The 13,351-nt window shown below is 40.2% G+C and overlaps 1 protein-coding gene across 1 annotated transcript in view; it reads right to left on the reverse strand.

Annotated features, from left to right (window-relative positions):
- CLVS2 (clavesin 2) overlaps positions 1–13,351 on the reverse strand; it is a gene marked incomplete at its 5' end in the record, with an annotated part of 48,480 nt that overhangs the window by 2,186 nt on the left and 32,943 nt on the right. Inside the window, 2 exons of the mRNA XM_009574376.1 lie at positions 3,269–3,489; positions 6,509–6,619. Of these exons, the coding sequence (XP_009572671.1) occupies positions 3,269–3,489; positions 6,509–6,619 (332 nt within the window). The remainder of the gene's footprint in view (positions 1–3,268; positions 3,490–6,508; positions 6,620–13,351) is intronic.

A 13,351-nucleotide genomic window follows, 5' to 3' on the forward strand; every position in this document is an offset into this window, starting at 1 on the left:
AAAACTAAATCACTGAATTAAAAATGCTTTTTTAAAATCTTCACAATGTACCGTGCTAATGCAAAGCTGATTGAAAATTTGCTGGTGGGAAGCTGTACTCCTGGAAAACCCAGTTCATCAAGATAAAAAATGCTGTGGAAGCATACTAATTTCAAAGGATTCCCAACTGAATGTAAGTACTAGTAGGAGACTGAGCCTTTTCCTAGGCTGCCAATGTCTGAGCAGCCCGTTCTCATCTGGGGAACTGGAGGGGAGCTAGAAAGGCTGCAAACCTGGCCTCAAATTCCCAGTGAAGCAGTTTTGGAGACAAATTCCCAAGGCCTCCAAAGTCCCTGATGCCAAGGCAGATGTGGAAATGAAACTGCACAAGCCCTGATCTATGGCTTGTAAGCTCAGGAGACCAACTGCCTTGAAGAAGGAGAAACCGTTTTCATTCAGTTTTAAATCAACATTTACTGTCATGTTTCATTCCATTCAGCAGCAATTCATGAATGAAGGTATGCAAAAGGAAAAACATTTGTGTAAGTCTATAGCACCTTCTAGCTACATCTCCCAAATAACTTTACAGACGTTCCTGAATAAATTCTCACAAAACACAGTAGGACAGAGTTGTACTACAAAGCCCCATTGCAGAGGTGAGGAACCAATGCCACACGCAGCTACTTTGCAAAGCTGATCAGCACAGACATCTGCCCTGCGGGGTTAGGTGAGAAGAGGATGCAGGTCTCCAGCTGGGTGCCTCAGCCGTGAGAGCCACGGGTGGACACAGCCACAGGCTAAACATGGCTGCTGAGACAGCTGCAACGGTGACACATGACGTGAACACGTTCTCCCTAGAAGCCTGTGCTACAGGTGGGACTAATTCCTCCTTATCTCCACCATCCTCCCCACGATCAGCCTTCCTTTCAAGTAGAGATCATCCAATTCACCAAAAGTTCAAGGAGATCTGGAGGAACGTCACTGGTTCATGTGGGGGCAAAAATGAGTAACAAAGAAATGAATTCTCAGCAGGATTTTGGTTTAAGAAGGATATTCTTTCAGAGCAATAAACTAATTTTAAAATGGCAAGCCAAATTAAACAAGATAATTGTTGCAGATGTGCTAGATGCTTGTGAAATTTGTTCTATGAAGTTAAGCACTCTTCCTTGACTACTGTCATAGTTTTTTATATGTTGAAAACCTTCTTCTGCACTAACATACCACACTGAGTGTGGTTTTAAACTGAGAGAAACAATCCATTAGGTGCTGAATTCAAGTTAAATTTAATTTTTAATGAAATAGAGTTTATCTGTTTTACCTTAACTTTCCTATTTCTGTTTTAACACAGTCTGTGCACTTAATACATCAAAGTCCTGGGGCTTTCTGTCCATCTTACTACCACTCCCTTCTACTTGGTACTAGCACAGTAAGTCTACTTAGTACTTTTTACATCCAACAGCAGGGAAGGACGATTCCAGCAGGCGCTGCAGACACGCTAACTGAAAAAGAACGTGAAGAAGGTGAGGAAATTTCAGCTCAATATTATGTAGATACAAATTTCAACATGCTTATTTTCTGCAGTATGTCTCCTACTGTGTCAGCTATCCCAGACTGAAAGAATGTCAATTTGAAGTCTACACTGAAGTGTAACTCTGCATGAAGGATTTTTCAAGCACAAGTTAAATGAGAATAAAATAGGTAAACATGAGAAAGCGTTCTCCGAGAAAGAATGAAGAATCTGGTCAATCCACTGTTTTTCCATTTAATAACGTGCTTGCCCACGATAGTCTGGAAAAGTCTGCTCCAAAGGGTCTTGTCATAGGCCTTCTCATGTGTTTTTGTTGCATCCTTGGATGAAGCTATTTACTCTCATGACTTCATTTTGCAACAGTAAGACTTCTGCATTTCAGCTTCTAAATTCCACCCGTCTCTCCAACACAGCTCCTCTATTGTCTCATAATTCTTGTATTATGTGGAAATCATATATAAATGTATAGCTCACTTTTCCTCTTCCCCTGGCTCTTTGCTGTCCCATTTTCTCCATTACTTGTGTTAATTGCATCTTTGTCATATAGCTTCTGGACCTTTTTTAACTTCTCCTTGTCCTAGTTCATTCCCATCCAGTCTCTTGCTATTTCCCACTTTCAATGCACTGTAGTTTTTTTTCAACACAAAATCCTTAAACCTCACTGCTTTTTTTCTTTTTTACGCCTATGGCAATCTCCTGTTGTCTCCTCTCTATTTCCCAAAAAATACCTCTCTTTCAATCCGTACTGTCCTCCCCAATCTATGCAACATTTTCCAGCCAAAATCATCCTCATGGCTGAGGAGGCTGAAAATATTTTATCCTGTTTGATCTGCTTCCAGAGTCTCTCTCCCTTTTGCATCAAATGCCATGTTCTGAAACTGAATTCTCAGCTTAGCATATTCTGACTTAATTTTAGTGACTTTATATATTGTTTTCTGCCCTGTTTGTTCTCTTCTGATTCATTGCTAGGCCTACTCCTTATGAGCTGCACTCTGACTTTTGCTACCTTTTCTATCACCCTGCTGTAACCTTTCCCCTTTCTCTTCTACTGCCCTGGCAAGGTTGGACCAGATTTACCCCTCCCAAGTTAATCACCTCACTGCTTCCATAGTTACTGGAGAGGTAACTAACCTCTCCCTAGACTTTACTTGATTTTGAATGGTAAAATGCAGCCAGCAATTATACTGTATCTTCTCCAGGAGAAGAATATCAGAACGCCAGGATGTTTGCCAGACTCGAGTATAATGATTGGCACTGATTTTTGTCCTGGTTCTCCTCATTACCTTTTCTCATGTTGTGTGCAGTCATTGTGACTGACAGTTCAGATGTTGTAAATGTCCTGGCACCTACAGGCTGGCAGATACCAGGCACTGGGCTACGAGAGGGAGGAACTAAGAGTTATCATCACCACGCAGCTGGATAATTGGCCCCAATTTACCCTCTGCACCGAGGCTCACCCCAGCTAGCACTGTCTCTAATACTTACTGTAGGCTGGGGTGGGATATTAGCTGATTCCAAACACAGTACGGTATACACTACCTATATGGCACCATGGAAATAATTAGCTGTACTGAGCTCACGACTCACGTGGGTAATAATCAACACTATGGTCTACAATCAACAGTGATCTTCTTAAGAAAGGAAAAAAATTGGTCCTCGTACATAATAAACTGAGGGAACTACCTGCAGCTTCATAAAAGAGATTGAAGGCAAATGCTAACCTCATGGCAATACTAGAGGATCACAGTACCTTTAACCCACCTTTTCATGGATTTGGGAGAGAGTTCCTTTTCTATATCTTTTGCAGGAGCGTTGTAGGAATCCGCATTGCATTCACTGTCATCATCGTACTCATGGTCAAGCAGCGTTCTTGCCCACGTTCCCATGTCATAAGGGGGCAACATTCCTCCAAACTCTGAAGGCAGGATCTCAGGGTGTATTAGCTGATGCAGGCTGTTGAGGTTATTACCATGCAGGAATATCTGTATGTACACACGCAAGTAAAAACAAAGCAGTATCACAAAAATCATCAAAGCCCAAATTGCATCATCGTTATTAGAGGATATTGTACAGTTCCAATATTCTGGCTGTGTTGGGCTAACAGGGATGGCCACCAACGCACACACCGCCTCTCCCTTAAGCATGGCCAGACTATGTTCATAAACCTACAAAGTGATTAACGCATAAATGACTTAAAATGTTTGCAGGACAAGGGACCTAAGGAGGGTAAGAACTGATGTCAGGTAACTAGACAGACTGAAGATTAGGTAGACAGACTGCCTATCTTTTGTAATTTGCTTTCCCTAATCCCGTGAATTAAATTAAGTGAATAAATTAAGAACATAAATAATAAATAAAATTAATATTCGCCATATACATTAAGGAATATATATTGACTTTCAGCATCCAGACATGAGTTCTATAAATAAGATAAATAGGGCAGTGTAATGAAAACTCCACTGGAAAGATTTTTTTCCTTAATATGGTGGTACTAGTAACTACCATCCATACTTCACAATATATGAAATAAGTAGTAACAGTAAAATAATTTCTGTGACAACAATGAGGGAATAGTTGATGGACTACTTGATATTTTCCATCAGTGTCTTGGTAGACTGATTTATTTTCAGATATGCTTTACATTTATATAAATGTATATGTATAGGAATACTTGTATTTATGTTTATATTTAACCTTACTGCTTCTCCTCAGAGACCTGGAATGTGTGACAGATGAGCACTAGAAACAGAGCACATCTGGATTTGGACAGCCTTCTCCCACAGATACTAGGGACCTGCTCACCTTCCACTGGGAGGAAACGCCTGCTCTTGGATATGGCTACACAGACAGCTAACAGCAGCTATTTCTAGACTAGCAAGTAAGGTGGGTCAGGATTCACTTTTTGGGACTACGAGCAAGTGCTATGGCACAGCTCACATCCATATGGTTAAACTCCTTTCATCTCCAGAACAAGCTCACCTCATCCATACTGCTCACCGGTCCATGCCATCCCCAAATTGTTCCCGGGCAACGTCTAAGAAAGCACCAGCTGGCACTGGCCAGTGCCATGCCAGAAAGTGCCCGTCCAATTAAAGAGTAGGAATGGCAGTGCCCAGCCCTTTTTAATTTACTAGCGCTGAAGTAGCCAGGAAGGCAAGGTAGGATGTTGCCTCCAAGCAGCTGTACGCTGGCTCTCGTTCCCCACAGGGCAGGCGTGCGCACAGACATCAAGCGCTATCGATTCATATCCCACTTCACCTTGCAGGGACTTCTCTGGCCCGCTATACCCCTAGCGTGATTTATCAAGAGTTCAATTCAAAAGGCAGAAAGACAAAAAGACCAAATATGTGCTTGTCTTGTATTGCTTTTTTCAGCCCAACTTCCAGTCAGCTGCGGAGACAGGAAGCTTAATATGACCATGCAAACCCAGTAATGTTCTTCTACCTCAGAAAGGAATTTATCCTTGTGTGAAAGAACAAATATTAACGGCAAAAGTAATTGGTTTTATGGTGCCTTTCCAACTGAACGTTTCACTTCTTAGCAATTGTTTTTGTACATGCCTAGTACTACATTTATCTGAATATAGCTATCAGTTGCAGATCCACCAGATATATTACAAAAATACAAAATAATTCAGGAAAAACACGACAGATAAATAACGAGCCTGATAAAATTCTGAAGAGAATTCTCTTGGGTTTGGGGATTTTTTCACAGTCATTCGTTCTGCTTTTTATGGGTTTTTTTAAAGCTGATTTTAAATTTTATGTGTTGGGCATAACTTTCACATTTTGACACTAAGTTTTGGATTCTAAATTGATATTTAACCACCTGACTACTTCTTATAGGTATTCAGTATTGACAAAAGCAGTTGTAATAAGTCAGCATTTGTGAAAATATATGCCACTGATTCAGGTGTCGAAACAAAAATTTAGATGCTAACTGATAAGCACCCGTGTTCAACTGCCTTGTCACTTATTTTTAATGTTGTAACACACCCATGAGCTGTACTTTACTCCCTGGTTATACATACGCAGCACTTGACTTAAAAAGGCCTCAAACATATCCGGCACCATAATGTTCTTTGTTGAAGCTGTAGTCAACGGAGTGTAACTGAATCCTGAAAAATGGGTTTTCATTTGCATATTTATAACAGATATTCTGTAAAAGTCTTTGTGATCTATAGCTCAAAATCTGTGAATTCCAGAGGCCTCTCAAGCATAATCTGTCAGTAAAAAACAGCTAAACACAAAGGATCATTGTGGCTTTGTAGACTGTGTTTGAGGAGAGAAAATACAGAGTTGCTTAGAGAGCTGATCCCATTTTAAAAAAAAAAAAAAAAAGATCATCATATTCTTTGTAGTGGCTTCGTACGTGACGCTGATTGTGTTTTCCTGTATGACGATCTCCTGTTACAGAAATAATATCATTCTATGTGCTATCAGCACCAAGCTCTAATATAATTCCACTGATGCAAATGCTGCAAATTCAGAAACGTCTCAGACTGCTCGTGCTTATGCACAGATGCATGCACACAAATTTCCTTTCATTGATTTTCATTCAAATCAGTTTTTTCAAAGTACTATATACCAGCCGTGTAGTTTAGTTCATGCGAATGTCAAGGAAATCACACTAGGAAAGGACGTCGTACTCACTACCTCTGCTCTTAAAAGAAAGACACAAATAATTTTAACAGGAATTGAATAGAAATGAATTGAATAGAATCTTAATAGAAACCGTAATGCTGGCAATATTTTTTATATAACCCAGGAGAAAGCATATGCTTATATTTTTAAAACACTTAAGTGCACTGCTTGACTGTGCCCTTAAAGGATAACGCTGTATAAGTTTCCAAAACAGTTAAAGATACTCTTTATAATGCAGATGTATTTAAATACTTTCCACCAATAGCAAGGCGATATATTGTGCATATCTACTTTATTAGAGTATGATATATCCACTGACTACAACTGCCAGGTAATGGACAATTAAACAGAAGAATACCCTTTTTCGTGTCTTCTCCTTTAAAAAGGGCCGTATAACTGTGTAGAGGGCATGGATATACCACGGCTGATTGACGAAATGTATTCCTCCAAACCGAGCTGGAAAGCTGTCCTGTAGGTCACAAAACAAATACATACGATGTGAGTTGACTCTTAACAGAAGTTGTACAAGCATCACATCTTTTTTTTTTTTATGCTGAATGCTTTCATTTTAATAATAAACCTTAAAAAAGAAGAAACATTCTTCATATCTGTGTCCTCTCAGCTGAGTTCCAACCTTCCACACCAAGCAGCAACACACCCTGGACAGAGCGGTGAGGAAACGTGCTGAGACAGCTATGGTATTCGAATAAAGGCACGGCATTTCTAACCTCCAGGAATGCTTTAAACATTTATGATTTGCCCATAATCCATCTACGCAATATATTTTTCTCTTTTCCACTTCTACGGATTTTATTCATTTTTAATAGCAACCGTCTCTACTCTTCCAGTGTCACTGAAGAGCACTAGAAATGCCCCTCTTGTTTCCACCTTAAAAAGAAAGTGTAAATCTAAAGTATTATTCAAAATGTCTCCAATATTATTCATATTTCATAAAACTGAGAATGCATTAAACATTATGCATAAACTGTTATGCAATATCCGTGACAGTAAGTCTTGTCACATAGTCAGAAGCCTTCTGGGAGCTTAAATGTAAGGATAGCATATCTGTATTGAAGCAATGACTTTTCTTTTTTCTTACTGAAAAACACAAGGAGCAGACAACTCACTAGGAAAGATTCTGATCTGCATTTTCAATTTCTAAGTCAAGAGAATACGCCAGAGGGTTAGGCAGTTTGAAGAGGGCAGCAACTCTGTCCTGGAATACTATTGCCAAATTCATCGCGCGTCCTCATTTTGTTTTTGCCTGATTGATCGTACGCTCAAACAATGCAATAAGCTGCTGCCGTCTCCTGGGTTGCCTAAGGTTGCGCTACTGAGCAAGGAAGCAAGAGGTGTAAACAGGCAGGTAAACTGACGCATGTCCCCTTTTGTTTTCACGGGTTATGACAGAACCTTCTCCCTGCTTAGGTATACAGACTTATTAAATGAATGGCTTTCATTTGAACCTTATTCAACAGGTGGTCCACTCTAGGCAGCCATGGTAGTTGCTTAGATCAAAACCAGATTCCTCACAGCAGCAGCAATTCCACTCTCTGGCTTGACAATACAGGCACAAACAAGGACATGCTTCCCAGTTACACCTCCTCCTCCTGTGTGGGTGCAGTAAAGGCAGCGTCAGGTGTGTGTCTCGCTGGGATCGAGGCTCAAAAGGAGGCAATCAAATGGTTAGACTGGGCACTCTGTGCAAATACACATATTTTGTCCCTTCTGGAGACAAGACAGCAGGCCATATACAAGCATCCAACAGTCTAGATATAATCCACAAAGCACCATTTGAAGCATACTGATTTAAGGTCATACAGCACACAGTAATAAAATAGCCAATAAAAAATCATAATCTATATCAACCAATCAAGAACTGTCAGATAAGGAAGGCAGGAACTGTAGGAAGGAAATTTTTAATGAAATGTATCCAGATAGGAATATACTTTGAAAAAGTCCATGTGCCAAGCAACCTCCTTAGTTCTGCAAATGTGTACAGAGCTGTGTGAATAATGAAGCAGGAAGAAGTTACTTGCTCCTCTCAAAAGTACCATTCAAATACTGGCACGCACTCCTAACCCAGGGGGTCTTTACAGCGGGGTGCCACCTGCCTCCAAATTGCAACAACTTGGTGGATTACCAGATGAAATATTTTCCATCAAGGAGGCAATGCCTTAACAATAATCTACAGGGAGGAGGACAGCTACACACACACTACTAACATCTGGCTGGCCACAGCACAACAGTCCATGCAATTAACAGTCTATTTTACAGATTTTCTCCAGAAACATTTGATTAACAACAGACTTGAAATAAAACAATCCTATCGAAAGACTGTGCTACAGAAGCCTCATCTTGCTAAATGCCTAGCTCCCATCAGCGCTTACTAAATGTCAAACAGGATGGTTGATAATTTGACATGTAATTCACCCTTTCAGTATCGTAAATCCCCAAACATCGTTTTGAGAACACAACCTCTGATGTACAAAAGGTAGTAAATTATGTCCTTATCACAGCAATCCAACAAATCCATTGGGAAGGATAAATCATCGGATGACACCTTAACCTTTAGTTGCAAGAGGTACCATTCATCTACAGAAGGTTGTGTTTATTTGGTTTATCATGGCTGCTGCTCCAGCAAAGAAGTCCAGTGCAGCATGCTGTGTACCATGCACAAAAGAGCATACACTAAAGCTGCAGAAGACATCTTTTGCTAGTTTCATCTAGATGTCTTTGAAGATATCTTCAGAGTTAACTCTGAGATGGTAACTTAACGATGTTAAGCCTCGTGGGGGTCCAACACTTTTTATAATGTAGGCACTATGGAAGACAGCAAAGCCATTCCTGGCTGCATGCCTTCTTGCATGATTTTATAAGCTTCGAGGTTAATAGAAGTGCCCCAAAACTTACACACACCAAGTTATGAAATGTTTGTTCTTTATTGCTCAAAAAATGTCTCCTACAGAAACTGAGGACAATTTGTGAATGAGAACATCTCAATAGGCAAACAGCCATGCACACACACAGATTCAGAGCTGAGAGACAAAGGTATTTGTATTCTACCGTGGGCTCAGAATGGATGACTTGTCAATAATCGGTTATTTATAAAGATATTAAATTTCTCGCAGATAAAAGGAGTATCTTTAGAAAGTACCACTTCGACACTTCCACTATCTTTTTCTGGATCTTGGAGTCCATTTACATGGAGGGTCATGAATATACGTGGAATGATCCTCAAACAGAAGACGCCATATTGATATTAAAAGCCAATTTGTCTCAGTGGTTTTTAGCAAGTCTAAAGGCATTTTCCAGAACCGACTAAAGAAGTTGGTTATTTAACAGTTTCTGTGAGTGAACTGAGGTGCCCAAATTCAGGAGCCTGAGGTGCCCAAAATCCTAAGGTGTGATTAGGAAGCCCCAGAATTTGGGCCTAGAAAGAGAAAGGGTGAATTGGTCAGAATGATCTTGCATTGTACACAGTGCTGGGACTAGAATTCAAAAGCTGCTGAATGCAGATCCAAAACCCAATCTCAACAGCACCTGGTGAGAAAATAAAAAAGCTGAATAAGCAACTACAGCTGCTGGAGAAACAGGTGTCAGAAGGTTGTCTGGGTCTTCTCAGATTTGCCAGACAGATGGCCATCCTACACAAACAGCAGGTAGGAATTTCTTCCAAATCACTGATTCTTGTGCGGTTTTAGGCAGATTAAGTCACAAGCGTGGTGGCAGTCACAACTGCCTCTGTAGACATATTGCACTTCAACAGAAAATCCTGTAACCCGTGAATCACATGAATTCTAAGTGAAAGGAAACCCATGCCAGAGAACAGTAAGAAATGGAGATTAGCCATGAAGTGAGCTGTGCATTTGACTGGAAAAGTAATGAATCTGATGGGGTATTACCAAACCACTAAAAAGAGCTAATTATATATACACTCTGTGTGGATTTTCCTAGCGTTCACAATAACCTCTGTTTATGCAGCAGAACACAACCTAAGCATGCCTCTGACGAACACAGTTTAGGACATGGCCACGCCACCGACGCAGACAAGCAGGTGATTACTATTAGGGACCACAGTCCTTGTGATACAAGGCTTACAAGTGACAATTAATAGTGGGCTGCCAAAGAAGAGGCAGACCCCTACACTACTATTTGCAGGACCAGGAGACTACCAGTGCTCAGCAGTAATTGACCTCTCCTTTAACATCTATAAGCCAGCGTTGGAGAATGATCCCAAGCCTACTGCCTCACCAGGTTTCCATCTCTGATGACATGGTTCTGCTCACTCACAGCTCAGCAGTTTCACCTCTCTGCCGCACTTAATTTATACAACCTGTCTCCACAAGCTTCCTCTCCAAGGACCCAGCTGCTGTTGTCTGCTACCGCCCTTGGCACATGCTAAGAAGCCAGGTTTCTACTTGCTGGGCACCACATCCCACCCTGTGCTGGACTCAGCTGTCACCTGAGCAAGCTCTCAGGGTTTCATAGAGGGTCCCGCTCTCCACTGTGGCCAGCAGAAACTCTTACAGCACGTGTAATAATACCAAAACCAGTCTATGACATTTTCAACAGTACCTAAGAGAGGAAAGTGCCAAACTCCTACTGAAAATCAGTGTGTCGTCTTAGTGGTGTCAGAACTGTTATCATAGAGATAATAAAATTGACCCACCTTTTTCATCGTTACCAAATGTGAAAAATTAAAGAACTTCTTAAAGCCCACAGCATTCTCCACTCCTTGGGTATCGTGTCTACATTTAAACCTCTGAAGTCTACTTTTAAAGAATTAGCCCCCCCAGCTGAAATCAGTACTGGAGTCAAATTTGTTTGTACAGCTCTTAGAAGTATAGTCTTAGAAGCTGCTGGGACTACCGTGTGCCCAAAGGTTCATTGGCAGCCCGGGCACATCAGGGCCCTCACAAGCATGCTGCACATCACCTGCAAACAGCCCGTCTGGAAACACCTTGCCACATACTAACACAGCGAGACTGCTCGGGCACGCGTGCTCTGGGGTCATGTTTGAGGGTTTGCTGTCCTTACGGGCAGTGAAACTGTTTTTGCGGAGAGTCTAGAGGCATCCTTCAAAGGACTGTCTAGACAAATGTAATGACCACACTCACACGCTTTACTTAAGGCTGCGTTTGAGTGCTGTCATGAGTTCAGGCTGTAGCATCTCCAGGCGACAAGAGGCTACAGAGTCAAAACTGAGCAAACTGTATCTTCACAACAAAAATTTCAAATTCAAAGATAGCATATTAAATTATTAGTATCTTAAATATCACTTAAGAGTTATTCTTGAAGGTAGTAAATTCAGGTCCCCTCCAGCTATTCAAAAAAGTCAAACACTTCAGGGAGAAAAAAAAAATCACTATGATGAACCAAAATAGTATCTTCGTAATGGAAAGCTCTGATAGAAAGACACTGAAACATTCTGTCTGATGAAGATGCAGCACAACTAAACTTAATTTTTAGCATGTTAAAGAGGAAACTAGGGAAAATCAGAGAAATCAGCTCTGATTAGAAGGAATATTTCACTTCCTTAGTACTACAAGAGTTGAATTACCAGAGGAACCAAGAGCCACCCACACCAGGAAAGGAAACCCAAGTCTTGCTCCCAAACTGCAACCTTCACTGAAGGTTCACATGAAAGAACAAGGCTTTCCTAATACCAAACTTCCTGCAGGCATCCATCCATGACAAGGGTAATTGCAATGCCTCAAAACAAAGTAACTCGTGTGTCAAGATTGATCACCTGTGCTTAAGGCATGACCTTAGACTGGGACCGTATCTAGTGGTGTGGTAGGATGAAAAGTATATTGGTGGAGTCTAAAAGAATTTGGATTGTTTTGTTTATGAAGACAAATACTGGAAGGCAGATGCTATCTATAAACACACTAGGGAGAATAAATGAGAGGTGAGGAAAGACCCTTTCAAAACAAAGGACAACGCTGACACCCAAACAAATGAGAAAAAGCTCACCATGAACACAGCTAGACTGGAAAGTGGTAGACAGGTTTGAAACATCAAACATCCAACAAGTTTGGGGGGGAATAAGCAACCTAATTCATTTTGAGGCAAAGATTACTAAATTATGAGGAAGTTGAGCTTCAGGTTGCCTGTAACAACAGGAGACTTTACCTCTGTCCCTCTGTGTTAAAGGTCGTTAAGGTTCAGATCCAAAAAAATTTTCAGGTTTCAATGGTGGTGAAATTTTGCTTGATCCCTGGAATAGCTGCATTAGTGATTTCCTTCTGTAAGACTACAACATTGTTCTCTCCTAGCTTGAGTTTTTCATTTTTGTTACACAATGTTGAACCATTTCGAAGACAAACAAAAAGTGCCCAAATAAATTTTTGTTACTGTGTTCAACCAAAAGAGCACTACCTAAAGGCAAATTCACATCATTCAGTGACATTCCTACAAAATAAGATTTAATTATCTAGAACTGGATGTTGTCATTTTGCTAAGAAGCTTCCAGTGAAGCAATTTGACTTTTGGCAGTCCTCCTTTTCATTTCTGTTAGTCATTTGATCTTACAGCTCATATAGAAATATGTTAAATTGAATGAGATGAGGAGGGAGATGGTATCCATCCAGTGACAATATTGCTCTTTTTATTGAAGTATCTGTTTTAATTTCAAATAATCTTCCATCTTTCATTTCAATACGCTACTCATAAAAATTTTATATTGGTTAAATTAATTAGGTGGATAGGGATTTAAAAGCCATCTGACCATATGTGTCTGCATGTTTATATATAAATATAATAAAATAAAAAATCTACATAGATTTTGTGCTTCCACTATTCGGATAAAGGGCTCAGATCACTCTTAATTTTTTAATTAGATGGGCTTGATAAAGAAAATACTTTGTATAAAACCTCTCATTTTCACTTGGAATTACCTTATTTTTGCAAATTAACTTCAAGAGGTTTTGGCCTTATCTTTTTTTAAGTTTTAATTAGACATTGTGTGAAATTCTTTTAGCAATTTTTGCTTATTTTGACAGGGGCTTGGGGCTTTGGGTATTTTTTCCCCTTGTCTCATTTGTTTAGTTTGAACCTAGAAAAATGAAGGCTTTAATTTTAAAGAGGAAGTGAAAAATGCTGTTTTCCAAGGACAATTCTGTCTTCAACTACAAACACTGTCTTTTTTAATTCTAAGTAACACTTCATTTGGAATATGAGATATTAAAAAGGGGGG

The sequence above is a fragment of the Fulmarus glacialis genome, unplaced genomic scaffold (genome assembly GCF_000690835.1).
Source record: "Fulmarus glacialis isolate BGI_N327 unplaced genomic scaffold, ASM69083v1 scaffold22783, whole genome shotgun sequence".
Classification (NCBI taxonomy): Eukaryota; Metazoa; Chordata; class Aves; order Procellariiformes; family Procellariidae; genus Fulmarus; species Fulmarus glacialis.